The sequence below is a fragment of the Watersipora subatra genome, chromosome 4, assembly GCF_963576615.1.
Source record: "Watersipora subatra chromosome 4, tzWatSuba1.1, whole genome shotgun sequence".
Taxonomy (NCBI): domain Eukaryota; kingdom Metazoa; phylum Bryozoa; class Gymnolaemata; order Cheilostomatida; family Watersiporidae; genus Watersipora; species Watersipora subatra.
In genome coordinates, this window is record NC_088711.1 from 31797484 (window position 1) to 31822855 (window position 25372).

Sequence of the window (25372 nt, forward strand, 5' to 3'; positions counted from 1 at the left end):
TTTTTAGCTTGACATTGGCAAAACTTGATCGTTGTTGAAATGCTCAAAAAAAAAACATCTTTTTCTTTTGAGCGTTTTACCCACGATCAATTTTGCCGAGTTTTCTTGAAGTTTATGCAACTTCAAGAAAAAGTTACCAAAGAAAAATCCCTTACTTTACCTGGGATTCGTTAAGAGCAACACTCCGAGGCAGTTCAATTAAAAGTTTTACGAGGTTTAATGGTACATTGTATATCACTCACGCTTTTTGAATGGATAGTTATTGAATGTACACACGTATTCTGTGTTTAGGTCAAACGATGAATAGTTTTTTAGCTATGACAACGTATACGTTTAATAAAAACAATTTTAAGACGTTTTAAACATTCTACACTCCGACGTTGATTCAACACGGAATCAACGTCGGAAAACTATTCGTCACGGGCTAGCCGGGTCACGCACTCAAGGATTTTCGCCACGCACATACAAAACAACATGCTGTTTTTGTTTTGTATGTGCGTGGCGAAAATCCTTGCGCGCGTGACCCGGCAAGCCCATGCTATTAATCGTATAGCAGTATAAATCAAATTTGACCAAACCTTTAGAAAAGTCGTTGACAAAATTATTTTGCCGATGGTGGTAATAACAACGCTTATGAATTACGAAAAGATGAGGTTTACCTCTATGGCTTTGAATAAAGTGATTTTCTAAAGCGATAACAACCGTTTCGGTAGCCGTTGGGCAAAAAAACAGTTCGAATTAACAGTGTTGAGTTCAAGTTATCTATAGCAATTTATCATTACGTGGGAACGGACCAAAGAAACCGTTCGAATTAACCATGTTTTCGAGCTATCCGTGGCCGAGTTATCCATGTTTGACTGTAGTTGGTTTTGAGTATTCAGTACACGGATTCATCACAACAAAGAGTGTTACTAGGTCATATGTTTCTGGATTATCCATGGATTAGTGTTGATGCATATCCGCAGGTTACCATGACAATATTGGGCTTCTAACGATTTACCAGCTCGTGATGCCAACATGCAGATCCTTGCCTCTGACATCATTTATATCGTTAAGAGTTGCCTGTTCTCCGTTCTGATGTTTGTGTGTTCTTTGCTGCAGAACACAAACATCAGCACGGAGAGAACTGTTTTAACGTTAATCGTAACCATTGTAAGCTTTAATAACTGTACCTTTTTCAGTTTTTTGTCTTATTATTGAAGAAACAATACCCTGGTGTTATTGTTAGGCCTTATCAAGTCTAAGTCTGGCAGATCATCGCACTAGAAAACCGCTTACACCCGCACAGCTTGAAGCTAGGAAAAAAAATAGGGAGGCAACTTTAAAGAAACAACAAGAACAGGTTAGTGAAGCTATTTTTGGAAGGTGTTCGAGGATGAAGGTAGAATGGTTTTAGCAGAAAACATGCTACTCCAATTGCATTGGACGATCTAGTACCTGACTTCACCCACGAAATGTAATGGTAATAAACTGTTATCTTACCATAAAGTGCTACATAGCATTGCATTTGCTAAATTCTTACTGCTTCATTTGTTGCATTATAATGGTCACCATCGTGTTGCATGGGTACAAACTAGTCATATTTTCAGCTTAGAAAAGTGTTAAGTTTCTTTCCCAAAAGTTGATTTTCTGTGTGAAAGTGCTAAAGGTTTTTTAGAGGCCCTTAAAGCACATAAATTACATAATTTTTTTATTATTCATTTCAATACATCAGAGTCTTGGTTTTCGAATGAGCCTATATTCAATACACAAAGAATAATAGAACTATGAAAAACGGGGTGTCAAAAGTACGTCCTGCAAAAAAAACCTGGTTCAGGTACTGAAAATGTAGCGTCATAATTCTCAATTAGCCTTAGGTCGTCGATCCCTTTCGCTGCCATTGAGGCTGCGTTTTTCTGTGACAATCTGGGCTGTTAAACCCGGAGAGCGCTAATAATAAACTAAGATTCTAGATAATCAACAATGCCCGCTATCGAGCTAACACCCGACCAATACAAACACATGTTCTGGGTTAATTAATTATGCTTCAATAAATGTACTGTCGTTGATGAAGGTAATGAAATCACATCGATTAAATTATTACCTGCGGTTGCGTGGCCCTAGGACTAAATGTCAATCGTACTTTCGCGGGATCACACAATGCTTGAAATTAATTAGTCTCAGTTGTCACCTTTAACATCGCATTAAAAATAAAGAGCTAGTGCATAATATCATCAGGAAAATATAGTATGGTTTTTGGAGTCTGAGGTACTTATCATAGAAATAATATGTACATGGAGAACTAATGACACTGACACACGTCATTCGTTCTCTGAAGTTGTCCTACCTTCACCTGCCACTAGCGTCATTATCGTCACTTTCGTAGTTGATAAATAAGCGGTAAGAGCACACAACAACGAATATGAGAATTGTGACGTCACAATTTTCGAGACTGCCAGTATAGTTTTTCGCGGTAGAGCTCTGGGGAAATCCTATAAACACCAAACAATGTCTGTCTCGCCATGGCAAATCATAGCTCAATCAAAAGCCAAGACTGATGTATTGAAATATACAATAAAAAAATTATGTAATTTATGTGCTTTAACCCTTTCACTGCCATCCGTGTACAAATTTAACTATCAGCCTACTGCCAGCCATTTTACTGAAGATTGCCAACTTTGCTTCATGATATGTATACAATGTTTTTCAACTTCAACCCCTATTTAGAACATTTTTATTATATATTTTATTTTGCCAACATGTTAGCAAATAGTGCTATGCAAAAGAATTCAATGTTTTTATACTTTGTCCATTGCTAAAGCTATGTGAAGCTACAATCGCTACGAAGCTAAAACTATCCTCTACAATGTTCCTTACTTTTACAAAACTATTACTTTCACCACCATCAGAGTCGGTGTCGCTACTTTAATTGTCTATGTAATCACGAAAATCTGAATCTCAGTTGACAATAATGTCATCAGCATAAGTAATTCTCGGTTTTCTAACTCGGGAGGTACTTACGAAAGTCATAATAACACTAAATAGTTCGAACGTCAGAAAAAAATGTTGATTTTCAAGTTTGAAATTCCCAAAAAAAAATTTAAATTATGTTGGTATTTTAGGCTAATTTTATAGAAAAATGTTCGGATAACACTGTCAATACCATAAAAGTCCTAAAGATTGTTGGTTATGTTGTCAACAAATAATAAAATTAAGTTATTGCGCAATTGCTGGGCAAATCACAAACTTATGTCTACAGCAATCGACCTTAGACAACGCATAAATGTACCTGCGGCAGTGAAAGGGTTAACAATGCTTAGGCCCACTGAATTATACTACCCCTGGAATGGCATTGGCCTATCTAAACCAATGAACTTCCGTGTGACAATTTGAGCGCCATTTTGAACAATGCTTAAAAGGTTAAACAAAGGGTTCAATAAAGGCTCATGTAAATATGACTTAGCACTGTATCAAACCCTAGGTATTACAAACACTAGGTATCACAAACACTGGGTATTACAAACACTGGGTATTACAAACACTAGGTATTACAAACACTGGGTATTACAAACACTAGGTATTACAAACACTGGGTATTACAAACACTGGGTATTACAAACACTGGGTATTACAAACACTAGGTATTACAAACACTGGGTATTACAAACACTGGGTATTACAAACACTAAGTATTACAAACACTGGGTATTACAAACCCTAGGTATTACAAACACTGGGTATTACAAACACTAGGTATTACAAACACTGGGTATTACAAACACTAGGTATTACAAACACTAGGTATTACAAACACTAGGTATTACAAACACTAGGTATTACAAACACTGGGTATTACAAACACTGGGTATTACAAACACTGGGTATTACAAACACTGGGTATTACAAACACTAGGTATTACAAACACTAGGTATTACAAACACTAGGTATTACATACACTAGGTATTACAAACACTGGGTATTACAAACACTGGGTATTACAAACACTGGGTATTACAAACACTGGGTATTACAAACACTGGGTATTACAAACACTAGGTATTACAAACACTAGGTATTACAAACACTAGGTATTACAAACACTAGGTATTACAAACACTGGGTATTACAAACACTAGGTATTACAAACACTGGGTGTTACAAACACTAGGTATTACAAACACTGGGTATTACAAACACTGGGTATTACAAACACTGGGTATTACAAACACTAGGTATTACATACACTAGGTATTACAAACACTAGGTATTACAAACACTGGGTATTACAAACACTGGGTATTACAAACACTAGGTATTACAAACACTGGGTGTTACAAACACTAGGTATTACAAACACTGGGTATTACAAACACTGGGTATTACAAACACTGGGTATTACAAACACTAGGTATTACAAACACTAGGTATTACATACACTAGGTATTACAAACACTGGGTATTACAAACACTGGGTATTACAAACACTGGGTATTACAAACACTAGGTATTACAAACACTCGGTATTACAAACACTAGGTATTACAAACACTGGGTATTACAAACACTGGGTATTACAAACACTGGGTATTACAAACACTAGGTATTACAAACACTGGGTATTACAAACACTGGGTATTACAAACACTGGGTATTACAAACACTGGGTATTACAAACACTGGGTATTACAAACACTGGGTATTACAAACACTAGGTATTACAAACACTGGGTATTACAAACACTAGGTATTACAAACACTGGGTATTACAAACACTGGGTATTACAAACACTAGTTATTACAAACACTGGGTATTACAAACACTGGGTATTACAAACACTAGGTATTACAAACACTGAGTATTACCAACACTAGGTATTACAAACACTGGGTATTACAAACACTGGGTATTACAAACACTGGGTATTACAAACACTGGGTATTACAAACACTGGGTATTACAAACACTGGGTATTACAAACACTGGGTATTACAAACACTGGGTATTACAAACACTGGGTATTACATACACTGGGCATTACAAACACTAGGTATTACAAACACTGGGTATTACAAACACTGGGTATTACAAACACTGGGTATTACAAACACTGGGTATTACAAACACTGGGTATTACAAACACTAGATATTACAAACACTAGGTATTACAAACACTAGGTATTACAAACACTGGGTATTACATACACTAGGTATTACAAACACTGGGTATTACAAACACTGGGTATTACAAACACTAGGTATTACAAACACTGGGTATTACAAACACTGGGTATTACAAACACTGGGTATTACAAACACTAGGTATTACATACACTGGGTATTACAAACACTAGGTATTACAAACACTTGGTATTACAAACACTGGGTATTACAAACACTAGGTATTACAAACACTAGGTATTACATACACTAGGTATTACAAACACTAGGTATTACAAACACTGGGTATTACAAACACTGGGTATTACAAACACTAGGTATTACAAACACTGGGTATTACAAACACTAGGTATTACAAACACTGGGTATTACAAACACTGGGTATTACAAACACTGGGTATTACAAACACTGGGTATTACAAACACTGGGTATTACAAACACTAGGTATTACAAACACTGGGTATTACAAACACTGGGTATTACAAACACTAGGTATTACAAACACTGGGTATTACAAACACTGGGTATTACAAACACTAGGTATTACAAACACTGGGTATTACAAACACTAGGTATTACAAACACTGGGTATTACAAACACTGGGTATTACAAACACTGGGTATTACAAACACTGGGTATTACAAACACTGGGTATTACAAACACTGGGTATTACAAACACTGGGTATTACAAACACTGGGTATTACAAACACTGGGTATTACAAACACTAGGTATTACAAACACTGGGTGTTACAAACACTAGGTATTACAAACACTGGGTATTACAAACACTGGGTATTACAAACACTGGGTATTACAAACACTGGGTATTACAAACACTAGGTATTACAAACACTCGGTATTACAAACACTAGGTATTACAAACACTGGGTATTACAAACACTGGGTATTACAAACACTGGGTATTACAAACACTAGGTATTACAAACACTGGGTATTACAAACACTGGGTATTACAAACACTGGGTATTACAAACACTGGGTATTACAAACACTGGGTATTACAAACACTGGGTATTACAAACACTAGGTATTACAAACACTGGGTATTACAAACACTAGGTATTACAAACACTGGGTATTACAAACACTAGGTATTACAAACACTGGGTATTACAAACACTGGGTATTACAAACACTAGTTATTACAAACACTGGGTATTACAAACACTGGGTATTACAAACACTAGGTATTACAAACACTGAGTATTACCAACACTAGGTATTACAAACACTGGGTATTACAAACACTGGGTATTACAAACACTGGGTATTACAAACACTGGGTATTACAAACACTGGGTATTACAAACACTAGGTATTACAAACACTGGGTATTACAAACACTGGGTATTACAAACACTGGGTATTACAAACACTGGGTATTACAAACACTGGGTATTACAAACACTGGGTATTACAAACACTGGGTATTACAAACACTAGGTATTACAAACACTAGGTATTACAAACACTAGGTATTACAAACACTGGGTATTACAAACACTAAGTATTACAAACACTAGGTATTACAAACACTGGGTATTACAAACACTGGGTATTACAAACACTAGGTATTACAAACACTGGGTATTACAAACACTGGGTATTACAAACACTGGGTATTACAAACACTGGGTATTACAAACACTGGGTATTACAAACACTGGGTATTACAAACACTGGGTATTACAAACACTGGGTATTACAAACACTGGGTATTACAAACACTGGGTATTACAAACACTGGGTATTACAAACACTAGGTATTACAAACACTGGGTATTACAAACACTGGGTATTACAAACACTGGGTATTACAAACACTGGGTATTACAAACACTGGGTATTACATACACTGGGCATTACAAACACTAGGTATTACAAACACTAGGTATTACAAACACTAGGTATTACAAACACTAGGTATTACAAACACTAGGTATTACAAACACTGGGTATTACAAACACTGGGTATTACAAACACTAGGTATTACAAACACTAGGTATTACAAACACTGGGTATTACAAACACTGGGTATTACAAACACTGGGTATTACAAACACTGGGTTCACGGTGCAGGATTCGATCCAACCACCAACCCATATCCGAGAATACTTGTGCACTCAATTATTACACATGACGGTCCGTGGCATGGCCAGTGTATTAGTACATATAAAAATATAAATTGAGCTCTTTTCATGTAATATTGCTATTCAAATTGGCTGCAAAAAGTTCTATTTTGTATTCTACTTCTGTTTTACTAATTCTTCCAAATTAAAGATTGGGGAGATATTCAACATGTGTGAGTCAATGGTTTTAAAGATTGGGGAGATATTCAACATGTGTGAGTCAATGGTTTTAAAGATTGGGGAAATATTCAACATGTGTGAGTCAATGGTTTTAAAGATTGGGGAGATATTCAACATGTGTGAGTCAATGGTTTTAAAGATTGGGGAGATATTCAACATGTATGAGTCAATGGTTTTAAAGATTGGGGAGATATTCAACATGTGTGAGTCAATGGTTTTAAAGATTGGGGAGATATTCAACATGTGTGAGTCAATGGTTTTAAAGATTGGGGAGATATTCAACATGTGTGAGTCAATGGTTTTAAACATTGGGGAGATATTCAACATGTATGAGTCAATGGTTTTAAAGATTGGGGAGATATTCAACATGTGTGAGTCAATGGTTTTAAAGATTGGGGAGATATTCAACATGTGTGAGTCAATGGTTTTAAAGATTGGGGAGATATTCAACATGTGTGAGTCAATGGTTTTAAACATTGGGGAGATATTCAACATGTATGAGTCAATGGTTTTAAAGATTGGGGAGATATTCAACATGTGTGAGTCAATGGTTTTAAACATTGGGGAGATATTCAACATGTGTGAGTCAATGGTTTTAAAGTTTGGGGAGATATTCAACATGTGTGAGTCAATGGTTTTAAAGTTTGGAGAGATATTCAACATGTATGAGTCAATGGTTTTAAAGATTGGGGAGATATTCAACATGTATGAGTCAATGGTTTTAAAGATTGGGGAGATATTCAACATGTGTGAGTCAATGGTTTTAAAGATTGGGGAGATATTCAACATGTGTGAGTCAATGGTTTTAAAGATTGGGGAGATATTCAACATGTATGAGTCAATGGTTTTAAAGATTGGGGAGATATTCAACATGTGTGAGTCAATGGTTTTAAAGATTGGGGAGATATTCAACATGTGTGAGTCAATGGTTTTAAAGTTTGGGGAGATATTCAACATGTATGAGTCAATGGTTTTAAAGATTGGGGAGATATTCAACATGTGTGAGTCAATGGTTTTAAAGATTGGGGAGATATTCAACATGTGTGAGTCAATGGTTTTAAACATTGGGGAGATATTCAACATGTATGAGTCAATGGTTTTAAAGATTGGGGAGATATTCAACATGTGTGAGTCAATGGTTTTAAACATTGGGGAGATATTCAACATGTGTGAGTCAATGGTTTTAAAGATTGGGGAGATATTCAACATGTATGAGTCAATGGTTTTAAACATTGGGGAGATATTCAACATGTGTGAGTCAATGGTTTTAAAGATTGGGGAGATATTCAACATGTATGAGTCAATGGTTTTAAAGATTGGGGAGATATTCAACATGTGTGAGTCAATGGTTTTAAACATTGGGGAGATATTCAACATGTATGAGTCAATGGTTTTAAAGATTGGGGAGATATTCAACATGTGTGAGTCAATGGTTTTAAACATTGGGGAGATATTCAACATGTATGAGTCAATGGTTTTAAAGATTGGGGAGATATTCAACATGTGTGAGTCAATGGTTTTAAAGATTGGGGAGATATTCAACATGTGTGAGTCAATGGTTTTAAACATTGGGGAGATATTCAACATGTATGAGTCAATGGTTTTAAAGATTGGGGAGATATTCAACATGTGTGAGTCAATGGTTTTAAAGATTGGGGAGATATTCAACATGTGTGAGTCAATGGTTTTAAACATCCGTTGAAAAATCCGTGAAAAAGTTACTAGCAGTTGTTATGAATAACTAAAATAATTAAAACATAAAATAGAATATACATTATAAATAAGTACTATAAAATATGAATAATATATCATGTAAATGAATACTTTAATATAAAAATATATAACATAAATAAATGCTTTAATATAAAGTTACTCCGACTAACCAAAAAGATAATTTTTTGTTCCTTGCTGATTGACAAAGACATCGAGTGAAACATGTAATAAAGTATGCTACACCATTCAGCACTTTCTTATACACGCTTCTAAAAGCAAAGCCCAATTTTTTACATGTGTATACGCCCTGTGCGTGTAAATTGAAAAACTATGCAATATTACAGTTGAGGCTAAATATCATTTCTGTCTGAGTGTTTCTGACGTGCAGTAACTACAGTGTTATGTTGAGGCTAAATATCATTTAGCCTCAACATAGCACCATATACATGTAGTACCAACATAGCACCACATACATGTAGTACAAAAATAGCAACACATACATGTAGTACCAACATAGCAACACATACATGTAGTACCAACATAGCACCACATACATGTAGTACCAACATAGCAACACATACATGTAGTACCAACATAGCACCACATACATGTAGTACCAACATAGCACCACATACATGTAGTACCAACATAGCACCACATACATGTAGTACCAACATAGCAACACATACATGTAGTACCAACATAGCACCACATACATGTAGTACCAACTTTATTGATTATTGTGGTACTTCTCCTTAATGATCAGCGCAGAATATTATTCATCATGGCGCCACTCTCTTGTTCATCGGCTTGAACGGCATTTTTCACACAATTTCGTTAACATGTTTTCGGGATTAGTGCACTGAAAATGTACATTTTTATGAACACGAAATGTTATCACATGTTGGCAACTAATAATATATCTTTAAAATATGTTATAGGCTTCCACTTTATGTAAATTTCATTAGTAAAGCTGTATTGGAATCCCAGTTCTTCTGCTATCGATTTATATTTCTCATCATTTGTGTGTGTTTGGGTCCATCTACAGCTATTAAACTCTTGGATAGAAAGCTTGCTGTATTTCAACTCACAGTGTTAATTGTTGAAAAACTAATTTCTTGCTACCATTACTTATTCTTTTAATTTGTAATTTTTAAATGTGCTGTTTTAATTTCAAATTTGGGTTACACATCTATTTCCAGTTTTTCGTAAGGCGTTATTGCTAAATGGGTAAAGGGAAATCTTTTTCACACGGACAGTTGTATTATCTCGAGTAGAATTAGGCTCTACATTCCCTCTCCCTTCGGTCAGACATAGTACCAGACAAAGACAGTCCAATATTTCATTTTTACATTTGTACCAGTATCGAGAGGTACCAATATCGTCATAATCAAAGTTTTGATGGATAGCGTCTACTGGAACAGTAACCTTTTTTCTACACACGTACTTCTACGTATGAATTATTATTTATAATTCAGCATATTCAGGATTTTTATTTTGTTTTCTCAGTTAATATTAATTGTATCATTACCAAATCATCATTTATTGTAATTGTAGCAAAACAGTTTTAATTCAGCTATTACTGGCTAATTATTTTACATTTATGTTTACACACTTTTATAGTTGTTTTATTTCGTTTCTTAATTTATTTAATCTGCGCAAAACGCTTCTTTCATGTTTGATAGTTAGAATGGTAACTGTTGCTATATGTTAAATAAAAATTAATTTTCTGTGCCAAAACTTTTATTCAGACCGTAGACTTTTATTATCCGGGCGCCGCCGGGCATTCAGTAGTCTGAATACATATTGGAGGACATGAAGTATCTTTGATGTCATCAGGCATCTCTCCGCACTCTTCTTTGATTGACTAAACATCTCTTAGCAACTAAACTCTTAGCAACTAAATTCTTAGCAACTAAACTCTTAGTAACTAAACTTTTAGCAACTAAACTCTTAGCAACTAAACTTTTAGCAACTAAACTCTTAGCAACTAAACTCTTAGCAACTAAACTCGTAGCAACTAAACTTTTAGCAACTAAACTTTTAGCAACTAAACTCTTAGCAACTAAACTCTTAGCAACTAAACTTTTAGCAACTAAACTCTTAGCAACTAAACTTTTAGCAACTAAACTCTTAGCAACTAAACTCTTAGCAACTAAACTCTTAGCAACTAAACTTTTAGCAACTAAACTCGTAGCAACTAAACTTTTAGCAACTAAACTCTTAGCAACTAAACTCTTAGCAACTAAACTCTTAGCAACTAAACTCTTAGCAACTAAACTCTTAGCAACTAAACTCTTAGGAACTAAACTTTTAGCAACTAAACTCTTAGCAACTAAACTCTTAGCAACTAAACTTTTAGCAACTAAACTTTTAGCAACTAAACTCTTAGCAACTAAACTTTTAGCAACTAAACTTTTAGCAACTAAACTCTTAGCAACTAAACTCTTAGCAACTAAACTCTTAGCAACTAAACTCTTAGCAACTAAACTCGTAGCAACTAAACTCTTAGCAACTAAACTCTTAGTAACTAAACTCTTAGCAACTAAACTCTTAGCAACTAAACTTTTAGCAACTAAACTCTTAGCAACTAAACTTTTAGCAACTAAACTTTTAGCAACTAAACTCTTAGCAACTAAACTCTTAGCAACTAAACTCTTAGCAACTAAATTCTTAGCAACTAAACTCTTAGTAACTAAACTTTTAGCAACTAAACTCTTAGCAACTAAACTTTTAGCAACTAAACTCTTAGCAACTAAACTCTTAGCAACTAAACTCGTAGCAACTAAACTTTTAGCAACTAAACTTTTAGCAACTAAACTCTTAGCAACTAAACTCTTAGCAACTAAACTTTTAGCAACTAAACTCTTAGCAACTAAACTTTTAGCAACTAAACTCTTAGCAACTAAACTCTTAGCAACTAAACTCTTAGCAACTAAACTTTTAGCAACTAAACTCGTAGCAACTAAACTTTTAGCAACTAAACTCTTAGCAACTAAACTCTTAGCAACTAAACTCTTAGCAACTAAACTCTTAGCAACTAAACTCTTAGCAACTAAACTCTTAGCAACTAAACTTTTAGCAACTAAACTCTTAGCAACTAAACTCTTAGCAACTAAACTTTTAGCAACTAAACTTTTAGCAACTAAACTCTTAGCAACTAAACTTTTAGCAACTAAACTTTTAGCAACTAAACTCTTAGCAACTAAACTCTTAGCAACTAAACTTTTAGCAACTAAACTCTTAGCAACTAAACTTTTAGCAACTAAACTCTTAGCAACTAAACTTTTAGCAACTAAACTCGTAGCAACTAAACTTTTAGCAACTAAACTTTTAGCAACTAAACTCTTAGCAACTAAACTTTTAGCAACTAAACTCTTAGCAACTAAACTTTTAGCAACTAAACTCTTAGCAACTAAACTCTTAGCAACTAAACTCTTAGCAACTAAACTTTTAGCAACTAAACTCTTAGCAACTAAACTCTTAGCAACTAAACTCTTAGTAACTAAACTTTTAGCAACTAAACTCTTAGCAACTAAACTTTTAGCAACTAAACTTTTAGCAACTAAACTCTTAGCAACTAAACTCTTAGCAACTAAACTTTTAGCAACTAAACTTTTAGCAACTAAACTCTTAGCAACTAAACTCTTAGCAACTAAACTCTTAGCAACTAAACTCTTAGCAACTAAACTTTTAGCAACTAAACTCTTAGCAACTAAACTCTTAGCAACTAAACTTTTAGCAACTAAACTTTTAGCAACTAAACTCTTAGCAACTAAACTTTTAGCAACTAAACTTTTAGCAACTAAACTCTTAGCAACTAAACTCTTAGCAACTAAACTTTTAGCAACTAAACTCTTAGCAACTAAACTTTTAGCAACTAAACTCTTAGCAACTAAACTTTTAGCAACTAAACTCGTAGCAACTAAACTTTTAGCAACTAAACTTTTAGCAACTAAACTCTTAGCAACTAAACTTTTAGCAACTAAACTCTTAGCAACTAAACTTTTAGCAACTAAACTCTTAGCAACTAAACTCTTAGCAACTAAACTCTTAGCAACTAAACTTTTAGCAACTAAACTCTTAGCAACTAAACTCTTAGCAACTAAACTCTTAGTAACTAAACTTTTAGCAACTAAACTCTTAGCAACTAAACTTTTAGCAACTAAACTTTTAGCAACTAAACTCTTAGCAACTAAACTCTTAGCAACTAAACTTTTAGCAACTAAACTTTTAGCAACTAAACTCTTAGCAACTAAACTCTTAGTAACTAAACTTTTAGCAACTAAACTCTTAGCAACTAAACTTTTAGCAACTAAACTTTTAGCAACTAAACTCTTAGCAACTAAACTCTTAGCAACTAAACTTTTAGCAACTAAACTCTTAGCAACTAAACTCTTAGCAACTAAACTTTTAGCAACTAAACTCGTAGCAACTAAACTTTTAGCAACTAAACTCTTAGCAACTAAACTCTTAGCAACTAAACTCTTAGCAACTAAACTCTTAGCAACTAAACTCTTAGCAACTAAACTCTTAGCAACTAAACTCTTAGCAACTAAACTCTTAGCAACTAAACTTTTAGCAACTAAACTCGTAGCAACTAAACTTTTAGCAACTAAACTCGTAGCAACTAAACTTTTAGCAACTAAACTTTTAGCAACTAAACTCTTAGCAACTAAACTCTTAGCAACTAAACTCTTAGCAACTAAACTCTTAGCAACTAAACTCTTAGCAACTAAACTCTTAGCAACTAAACTCTTAGCAACTAAACTCGTAGCAACTAAACTCTTAGTAACTAAACTCTTAGCAACTAAACTCGTAGCAACTAAACTCGTAGCAACTAAACTTTTAGCAACTAAACTTTTAGCAACTAAACTCTTAGCAACTAAACTCTTAGCAACTAAACTTTTAGCAACTAAACTCTTAGCAACTAAACTCTTAGCAACTAAACTCTTAGCAACTAAACTCTTAGCAACTAAACTCTTAGCAACTAAACTTTTAGCAACTAAACTCTTAGCAACTAAACTCTTAGCAACTAAACTCTTAGCAACTAAACTCTTAGCAACTAAACTCGTAGCAACTAAACTCTTAGCAACTAAACTCTTAGTAACTAAACTCTTAGCAACTAAACTCTTAGCAACTAAACTTTTAGCAACTAAACTCTTAGCAACTAAACTTTTAGCAACTAAACTCTTAGCAACTAAACTTTTAGCAACTAAACTCTTAGCAACTAAACTTTTAGCAACTAAACTCTTAGCAACTAAACTCTTAGCAACTAAACTCGTAGCAACTAAACTCGTAGCAACTAAACTCTTAGCAACTAAACTCTTAGCAACTAAACTCTTAGCAACTAAACTCTTAGCAACTAAACTCTTAGCAACTAAACTTTTAGCAACTAAACTCTTAGCAACTAAACTCTTAGCAACTAAACTCTTAGCAACTAAACTCTTAGCAACTAAACTTTTAGCAACTAAACTCTTAGCAACTAAACTCTTAGCAACTAAACTCTTAGCAACTAAACTCTTAGCAACTAAACTCGTAGCAACTAAACTTTTAGCAACTAAACTCTTAGTAACTAAACTCTTAGCAACTAAACTCTTAGCAACTAAACTTTTAGCAACTAAACTCTTAGCAACTAAACTTTTAGCAACTAAACTTTTAGCAACTAAACTCTTAGCAACTAAACTCTTAGCAACTAAACTCTTAGCAACTAAACTCTTAGCAACTAAACTCGTAGCAACTAAACTCTTAGCAACTAAACTCTTAGTAACTAAACTCTTAGCAACTAAACTCTTAGCAACTAAACTTTTAGCAACTAAACTCTTAGCAACTAAACTTTTAGCAACTAAACTTTTAGCAACTAAACTCTTAGCAACTAAACTCTTAGCAACTAAACTCTTAGCAACTAAACTCTTAGCAACTAAACTTTTAGCAACTAAACTCTTAGCAACTAAACTCTTAGCAACTAAACTCTTAGCAACTAAACTCTTAGCAACTAAACTCGTAGCAACTAAACTCTTAGCAACTAAACTCTTAGTAACTAAACTCTTAGCAACTAAACTCTTAGCAACTAAACTTTTAGCAACTAAACTCTTAGCAACTAAACTCTTAGCAACTAAACTTTTAGCAACTAAACTCTTAGCAACTAAACTTTTAGCAACTAAACTCTTAGCAACTAAACTTTTAGCAACTAAACTCTTAGCAACTAAACTCTTAGCAACTAAACTCGTAGCAACTAAACTCGTAGCAACTAAACTCTTAGCAACTAAACTCTTAGCAACTAAACTCTTAGCAACTAAACTCGTAGCAACTAAACTCGTAGCAACTAAACTCTTAGCAACTAAACTTTTAGCAACTAAACTTTTAGCAACTAAACTCTTAGCAACTAAACTCTTAGCAACTAAACTCTTAGCAACTAAACTCTTAGCAACTAAACTCTTAGCAACTAAACTCTTAGCAACTAAACTTTTAGCAACTAAACTCTTAGCAACTAAACTTTTAGCAACTAAATTCTTAGCAACTAAACTTTTAGTAACTAAACTCTTAGCAACTAAACTCTTAGCAACTAAACTTTTAGCAACTAAACTTTTAGCAACTAAACTCTTAGCAACTAAACTTTTAGCAACTAAACTCTTAGCAACTAAACTCTTAGCAACTAAACTCTTAGCAACTAAACTCTTAGCAACTAAACTCTTAGCAACTAAACTCTTAGCAACTAAACTTTTAGCAACTAAACTCGTAGCAACTAAACTTTTAGCAACTAAACTCTTAGCAACTAAACTCTTAGCAACTAAACTCTTAGCAACTAAACTCTTAGCAACTAAACTCGTAGCAACTAAACTCTTAGCAACTAAACTCTTAGTAACTAAACTCTTAGCAACTAAACTCTTAGCAACTAAACTTTTAGCAACTAAACTCGTAGCAACTAAACTCGTAGCAACTAAACTTTTAGCAACTACACTTTTAGCAACTAAACTCGTAGCAACTAAACTCTTAGCAACTAAACTCTTAGCAACTAAACTCGTAGCAACTAAACTCGTAGCAACTAAACTTTTAGCAACTAAACTTTTAGCAACTAAACTCTTAGCAACTAAACTCTTAGCAACTAAACTCTTAGCAACTAAACTCTTAGCAACTAAACTTTTAGCAACTAAACTCTTAGCAACTAAACTCTTAGCAACTAAACTCTTAGCAACTAAACTCTTAGCAACTAAACTCGTAGCAACTAAACTCTTAGCAACTAAACTCTTAGTAACTAAACTCTTAGCAACTAAACTTTTAGCAACTACACTTTTAGCAACTAAACTCGTAGCAACTAAACTTTTAGCAACTAAACTCTTAGCAACTAAACTCTTAGCAACTAAACTCTTAGCAACTAAACTCTTAGCAACTAAACTCGTAGCAACTAAACTCTTAGCAACTAAACTCTTAGTAACTAAACTCTTAGCAACTAAACTTTTAGCAACTACACTTTTAGCAACTAAACTCGTAGCAACTAAACTTTTAGCAACTAAACTCTTAGCAACTAAACTTTTAGCAACTAAACTCGTAGCAACTAAACTTTTAGCAACTAAACTCTTAGCAACTAAACTCTTAGCAACTAAACTCTTAGCAACTACACTCTTAGCAACTAAACTCTTAGCAACTAAACTCGTAGCAACTAAACTCTTAGCAACTAAACTCTTAGTAACTAAACTCTTAGCAACTAAACTTTTAGCAACTAAACTCTTAGCAACTAAACTTTTAGCAACTAAACTCTTAGCAACTACACTTTTAGCAACTAAACTCGTAGCAACTAAACTTTTAGCAACTAAACTTTTAGCAACTAAACTCTTAGCAACTAAACTTTTAGCAACTAAACTCGTAGCAACTAAACTTTTAGCAACTAAACTCTTAGCAACTAAACTCTTAGCAACTAAACTCTTAGCAACTACACTCTTAGCAACTAAACTCTTAGCAACTAAACTCTTAGCAACTAAACTTTTAGCAACTAAACTCTTAGCAACTAAACTCTTAGCAACAAAACTCTTAGCAACTACACTCTTAGCAACTAAACTCTTAGCAACTAAACTCTTAGCAACTACACTTTTAGCAACTAAACTCGTAGCAACTAAACTTTTAGCAACTAAACTCTTAGCAACTAAACTCTTAGCAACTAAACTTTTAGCAACTAAACTCTTAGCAACTAAACTCTTAGCAACTAAACTCTTAGCAACTAAACTCTTAGCAACTAAACTCGTAGCAACTAAACTCGTAGCAACTAAACTCTTAGCAACTAAACTTTTAGCAACTAAACTTTTAGCAACTAAACTCTTAGCAACTAAACTCTTAGTAACTAAACTCTTAGCAACTAAACTCTTAGCAACTAAACTTTTAGCAACTAAACTTTTAGCAACTAAACTCGTAGCAACTAAACTCTTAGCAACTAAACTTTTAGCAACTAAACTCTTAGCAACTACACTCTTAGCAACTAAACTCTTAGCAACTAAACTCTTAGTAACTAAACTCTTAGCAACTAAACTCTTAGCAACTAAAATTTTAGCAACTAAACTTTTAGCAACTAAACTTTTAGCAACTAAACTCGTAGCAACTAAACTCTTAGCAACTACACTTTTAGCAACTAAACTCGTAGCAACTAAACTTTTAGCAACTAAACTCTTAGCAACTAAACTCTTAGCAACTAAACTTTTAGCAACTAAACTCTTAGCAACTAAACTCTTAGCAACTAAACTCTTAGCAACTAAACTCTTAGCAACTAAACTCGTAGCAACTAAACTCTTAGCAACTAAACTTTTAGCAACTAAACTTTTAGCAACTAAACTCTTAGCAACTAAACTCTTAGTAACTAAACTCTTAGCAACTAAACTCTTAGCAACTAAACTTTTAGCAACTAAACTTTTAGCAACTAAACTCGTAGCAACTAAACTCTTAGCAACTAAACTTTTAGCAACTAAACTCTTAGCAACTACACTCTTAGCAACTAAACTCTTAGCAACTAAACTTTTAGCAACTAAACTTTTAGCAACTAAACTCTTAGCAACTAAACTCTTAGTAACTAAACTCTTAGCAACTAAACTCTTAGCAACTACACTTTTAGCAACTAAACTCGTAGCAACTAAACTTTTAGCAACTAAACTCTTAGCAACTAAACTCTTAGCAACTAAACTCGTAGCAACTAAACTCTTAGCAACTAAACTCTTAGCAACTAAACTCTTAGCAACTAAACTCGTAGCAACTAAACTCTTAGCAACTAAACTCTTAGCAACTAAACTTTTAGCAACTAAACTTTTAGCAACTAAACTCGTAGCAACTAAACTCTTAGCAACTAAACTTTTAGCAACTAAACTCTTAGCAACTAAACTTTTAGCAACTAAACTTTTAGCAACTAAACTTTTAGCAACTAAACTCGTAGCAACTAAACTCTTAGCAACTACACTTTTAGCAACTAAACTCTTAGCAACTACACTCTTAGCAACTAAACTCTTAGCAACTAAACTCTTAGCAACTACACTTTTAGCAACTAAACTCGTAGCAACTAAACTCTTAGCAACTAAACTCTTAGCAACTAAACTTTTAGCAACTAAACTTTTAGCAACTAAACTCGTAGCAACTAAACTCTTAGCAACTAAACTTTTAGCAACTAAACTCGTAGCAACTAAACTCTTAGCAACTACACTTTTAGCAACTAAACTCTTAGCAACTACACTCTTAGCAACTAAACTCTTAGCAACTAAACTCTTAGCAACTACACTTTTAGCAACTAAACTCGTAGCAACTAAACTTTTAGCAACTAAACTCTTAGCAACTAAACTCTTAGCAACTAAACTCGTAGCAACTAAACTCTTAGCAACTAAACTCTTAGCAACTAAACTCTTAGCAACTAAACTCGTAGCAACTAAACTCTTAGCAACTAAACTCTTAGCAACTAAACTTTTAGCAACTAAACTTTTAGCAACTAAACTCGTAGCAACTAAACTCTTAGCAACTAAACTTTTAGCAACTAAACTCTTAGCAACTAAACTTTTAGCAACTAAACTTTTAGCAACTAAACTCGTAGCAACTAAACTCTTAGCAACTAAACTTTTAGCAACTAAACTCGTAGCAACTAAACTCTTAGCAACTACACTTTTAGCAACTAAACTCTTAGCAACTACACTCGTAGCAACTAAACTCTTAGCAACTAAACTCTTAGCAACTAAACTTTTAGCAACTAAACTCGTAGCAACTAAACTCTTAGCAACTACACTTTTAGCAACTAAACTCTTAGCAACTACACTCGTAGCAACTAAACTCTTAGCAACTAAACTCTTAGCAACTAAACTTTTAGCAACTAAACTCGTAGCAACTAAACTCTTAGCAACTACACTTTTAGCAACTAAACTCTTAGCAACTACACTCTTAGCAACTAAACTCGTAGCAACTAAACTCTTAGCAACTAAACTCTTAGCAACTAAACTCTTAGCAACTAAACTCGTAGCAACTAAACTCTTAGCAACTAAACTCTTAGCAACTAAACTTTTAGCAACTAAACTTTTAGCAACTAAACTCGTAGCAACTAAACTCTTAGCAACTAAACTTTTAGCAACTAAACTCGTAGCAACTAAACTCTTAGCAACTACACTTTTAGCAACTAAACTCTTAGCAACTACACTCTTAGCAACTAAACTCTTAGCAACTAAACTCTTAGCAACTACACTTTTAGCAACTAAACTCGTAGCAACTAAACTTTTAGCAACTAAACTCTTAGCAACTAAACTCTTAGCAACTAAACTCGTAGCAACTAAACTCTTAGCAACTAAACTCTTAGCAACTAAACTCTTAGCAACTAAACTCGTAGCAACTAAACTCTTAGCAACTAAACTCTTAGCAACTAAACTTTTAGCAACTAAACTTTTAGCAACTAAACTCGTAGCAACTAAACTCTTAGCAACTAAACTTTTAGCAACTAAACTCTTAGCAACTAAACTTTTAGCAACTAAACTTTTAGCAGCTAAACTCTTAGCAACTAAACTCGTAGCAACTAAACTTTTAGCAACTAAACTCGTAGCAACTAAACTCTTAGCAACTACACTTTTAGCAACTAAACTCTTAGCAACTACACTCTTAGCAACTAAACTCTTAGCAACTAAACTCTTAGCAACTACACTTTTAGCAACTAAACTCGTAGCAACTAAACTTTTAGCAACTAAACTCTTAGCAACTAAACTCTTAGCAACTAAACTCTTAGCAACTAAACTCTTAGCAACTAAACTCTTAGCAACTAAACTCTTAGCAACTAAACTCTTAGCAACTAAACTCGTAGCAACTAAACTCTTAGCAACTAAACTTTTAGCAACTAAACTTTTAGCAACTAAACTCTTAGCAACTAAACTCTTAGTAACTAAACTCTTAGCAACTAAACTTTTAGCAACTAAACTTTTAGCAACTAAACTTTTAGCAACTAAACTCGTAGCAACTAAACTTTTAGCAACTAAACTCTTAGCAACTAAACTCTTAGCAACTAAACTCTTAGCAACTACACTTTTAGCAACTAAACTCTTAGCAACTACACTTTTAGCAACTAAACTCGTAGCAACTAAACTTTTAGCAACTAAACTCTTAGCAACTAAACTCTTAGCAACTAAACTCTTAGCAACTAAACTCGTAGCAACTAAACTCTTAGCAACTAAACTCTTAGCAACTAAACTCTTAGCAACTAAACTCGTAGCAACTAAACTCTTAGCAACTAAACTCTTAGCAACTAAACTCTTAGCAACTAAACTCTTAGCAACTAAACTCTTAGCAACTAAACTTTTAGCAACTAAACTCTTAGCAACTAAACTCTTAGCAACTAAACTCTTAGCAACTAAACTCTTAGCAACTAAACTTTTAGCAACTAAACTCTTAGCAACTAAACTCTTAGCAACTAAACTTTTAGCAACTAAACTCTTAGCAACTAAACTTTTAGCAACTAAACTCTTAGCAACTAAACTCTTAGCAACAAAACTCTTAGCAACTACACTCTTAGCAACTAAACTCTTAGCAACTAAACTCTTAGCAACTAAACTCTTAGCAACTAAACTCTTAGCAACAAAACTCTTAGCAACTACACTCTTAGCAACTAAACTCTTAGCAACTAAACTCTTAGCAACTAAACTCTTAGCAACTAAACTCTTAGCAACAAAACTCTTAGCAACTAAACTCTTAGCAACTAAACTCTTAGCAACTAAACTTTTAGCAACTAAACTCTTAGCAACTAAACTCTTAGCAACAAAACTCTTAGCAACTACACTCTTAGCAACTAAACTCTTAGCAACTAAACTCTTAGCAACTACACTTTTAGCAACTAAACTCGTAGCAACTAAACTTTTAGCAACTAAACTCTTAGCAACTAAACTCTTAGCAACTAAACTCTTAGCAACTAAACTCGTAGCAACTAAACTCTTAGCAACTAAACTCTTAGCAACTAAACTCTTAGCAACTAAACTCGTAGCAACTAAACTCTTAGCAACTAAACTCTTAGCAACTAAACTCTTAGCAACTAAACTTTTAGCAACTACACTCTTAGCAACTAAACTTTTAGCAACTAAACTTTTAGCAACTAAACTCTTAGCAACTAAACTCTTAGCAACTACACTCTTAGCAACTAAACTCTTAGCAACTAAACTTTTAGCAACTACACTCTTAGCAACTAAACTCTTAGCAACTACACTCTTAGCAACTAAACTCTTAGCAACTAAACTTTTAGCAACTAAACTCTTAGCAACTAAACTCTTAGCAACTAAACTCTTAGCAACTAAACTTTTAGCAACTAAACTCTTAGCAACTAAACTCTTAGCAACTAAACTTTTAGCAACTAAACTTTTAGCAACTAAACTCTTAGCAACTAAACTCGTAGCAACTAAACTCTTAGCAACTAAACTTTTAGCAACTAAACTCTTAGCAACTAAACTCTTAGCAACTAAACTCTTAGCAACTAAACTCTTAGCAACTAAACTCTTAGCAACTAAACTCTTAGCAACTAAATTCTTAGCAACTAAACTCTTAGCAACTAAACTCGTAGCAACTAAACTTTTAGCAACTAAACTTTTAGCAACTAAACTTTTAGCAACTAAACTCTTAGCAACTAAACTCTTAGCAACTAAACTCTTAGCAACTAAACTCTTAGTAACTAAACTCTTAGCAACTAAACTCTTAGCAACTAAACTTTTAGCAACGATTTTCTATTTGACTCAAATGCTCATCAAATGCTAACAAAATGTCAGCGAATTTATACAAACTGTTAGCAAACATTTTATTGTTATTGTATAGGCAGGATGTTTGGTAGCATGTTTTTACCTTAGATTTAGAGTGTTTTATATAAAACATACATGTACTTATTAGTTTTGTTTAATATTTTAATAATGACCTAGTAAAGTGGACCTTTACAAAAATATAATCAAGTAATCAACCCTGTATGTGCTATTAATTTAACACAAACTCTACCATGACCTCATTACTAAGCCTGCATTTCTGTGCGAGTGTCTCTGACGTACAGTAACAATAATAACAATAATACCCTATTGGTTATTAATTTATTGCTAGTTTAGATCTTTGTATTGGATTTTATACAGTTTATATAATGCATTCACTTTAATGCTGTATGGGCAACTACATGCTTCATCTATTAACGATTTGTCATATGTGTTTGGGTTGTGAAACAAATTTAATTAATTACATTGTAATTAGTGTTTAATGTAACCAGCATTTAATGGTTTTATCATACGACACAGATCTTGGAAGAGTCTTAGGTAGAGATTCAACTCTAGTAAAATATATCAATTGATTGGATAGGTATAATTGGTGTAAAGGTTCACCATGGTCTAACCACTTTAGCGTCATACATTCCTGAACAGATCAGCAATGGGTCAAAATGATTTTCAAAACTTTTCGAAATTCCTGTGTCACCTTGGCCATTTAGCTCTCACATGACTCGCTCAAATGTCTTTTGGTGAACACTGCGCCTGTCACTAGAGGGCACCAACTTATTCTAGCTTAGTCATTCTGGTGTCCCATCAATCAAGGAAAGCTTAGATGGATTGTTTTTCTAATGCAGGCTGAACTGCGAGCAAAGAAAAAGGAAGAGCAAAAGCTTCAAAAATGGTTAGCAGCTGGTTATAACTCGCGCTCTGTCACCCTACCATCTGAGTCGGAGGCTACGGATACTGATGAAGATGATGTTGACTACATGCACTTTGTTAGCGGCGACGTCACACAGCCAGTAGACTCTAAGGTCGTAGTAGTGCAATGTGTAGATGATTCTGGGCAGTGGGGTATTGGTGGGGTATTCACAGCTATGAGCGATCAAACTAAAGAACCGGAGCTCTACTATGATATAGCTGGTAATATGGGAGACCTGCATGAAGGCGATGTCCATGTGGTTGATTGTAATAATGTCTCAGGCTATGATGAATACAGTGTTGCACTTATGGTAGCCCAAGATCGCAAGCTGCGTGTGAAACAGGGACTGTTAGCTACCTGCCTGAAGAAACTGGCTCAGGCTAGTAAGGATTTGGGTGGACGAAGTGTGCACTTACCTAGGATAGGTTACAGCTCACCGGGATTTGATTGGTACAGCACAGAGAGACAACTTCGCAAATATTTGTCTAAACGCAAGATACACACATATATCTATTATTATAGACGCCGAAAACGCCCAGTTTCTCCTCTTATATCTACTGTCAAATCTGGATATAGCAGTGATGTTGGTTCATCTCCTTCTGGAAACGAGACTAATGCTTCCAACCAATCCATCGCTGAAAAGCCAGGTGTATTTGAGGATCTTTTCACAGACATTAACTTTTTTATCGATGCTGCATTAGAACCCACTGAAAGGAAGAAGCTTAAACGATATATAATAGCGTTTGATGGAAACATTGAAACAACAGAGACTGAGCGCACTAATTTTGTGGTAACTGCGGGTGCTCGCAATGCAGCCCCGAGTGCTAAATGCATTCTCATTGAGCCAAATTTTGTCTTCGATTGTATCTGTGGAGGCAGACCTCTTTGCGCTTAATGTCATGTGTTTGTGTTCTTTTTCATAGTTTCAGATGTTTTTATTCGTTACTTCTTTTGTTGTTAACCACTGCTGATTTGCTCAGCAAATGTCAAATAGATGGCGTTTTTTATGCGAAAACTTTTACTGTCTAAATTTCAGTGTGATTTTTTGCATCTTGTAGATTCTTTTCCATTGTAAATATGAGGATTTAGAATTTCTCTTCAAATACATTCTTGATAGCAAATCTTTAAATTAATTCGACACTACGGTGTATTGTAGTATCAGTCAAATGATTACAATTTGTATAACATTTCTTCTCATTTGAAAAAACTTGTCATTGGGAGGCAAAGTTATATTCTTGAGCTAAACAGGCAAATGATAAAATAATATTTTGCTATAAAAATCCACGAATTTGCTAATGCATATATTGCGCATTGGATCTTCTTTGGATTAAATGCAGTTTTGTTTGAAGCTCTTCATCTTCTATGTTTAGTCATCGCATTATTAAATTCAACCTGATTTGAAAATGAATCTGGAATATGGGAATCCAAGCGGTACCACTGTGCAGTCACCAGATAGTTCAAATGCCATTCACATTCTATAAATATCATATCTCCCACAAAAATGGATAATTGTGAGCCACCTTGGCAAACTATGGAATTACTGATATGGTGCTTCATGTGTGTAACCATAAAAGGTTTATATGACATCATGCTCATTACATTTAATAAACTCTCTAAAAGTGAAAATCCGACAACATGATTTGTATGAAAACGGTATTTAGATCTCATCATTTAATAATGTATATAATTATAGCCCGTGAACCACCATCTCACCCTTCTAAAGCGTGTGCGCTTAATGGGTTGAAAAGCCATGCAGTTCTAACAGTTACCTATCATTACTCATTTTACTTTTAAACAAAATCATAATGATGCTTACTTTACAGTTTAGTTCTTAAGTTTGATTGGCTAGCAAGACTACACTGATTGAGCAAACAGTTTGAAGCCCTAGAGCATAACAAAAAGGAGCAGTCAGACTGCTAAACTCACTCTAGCAGCAATCATAAGCTCATGTTGAGGAAAAAGAAAGCTTCCAGAAATAACTAAAGAGGCAAAAAGGTTTTGTAAAAAACAGTCTTCTAAAATTGA

The 25372-nt window shown here is 34.1% G+C and overlaps 1 protein-coding gene across 2 annotated transcripts in view; it reads left to right on the plus strand.

The window, feature by feature from the left end:
* LOC137393042 (chromodomain-helicase-DNA-binding protein 1-like) overlaps window positions 1-24468 on the plus strand; it is a 103632-nt gene extending 79164 nt beyond the window's left edge. For both annotated transcript variants that reach the window (XM_068079429.1, XM_068079430.1), the window contains 2 exons: window positions 1229-1342; window positions 23283-24468. In XM_068079429.1, coding sequence (XP_067935530.1) covers window positions 1229-1342; window positions 23283-24242 — 1074 coding nt within the window. In that variant the 3' untranslated portion in view covers window positions 24243-24468. The remainder of the gene's footprint in view (window positions 1-1228; window positions 1343-23282) is intronic.
* Window positions 24469-25372: the final 904 nt, after the last annotated feature.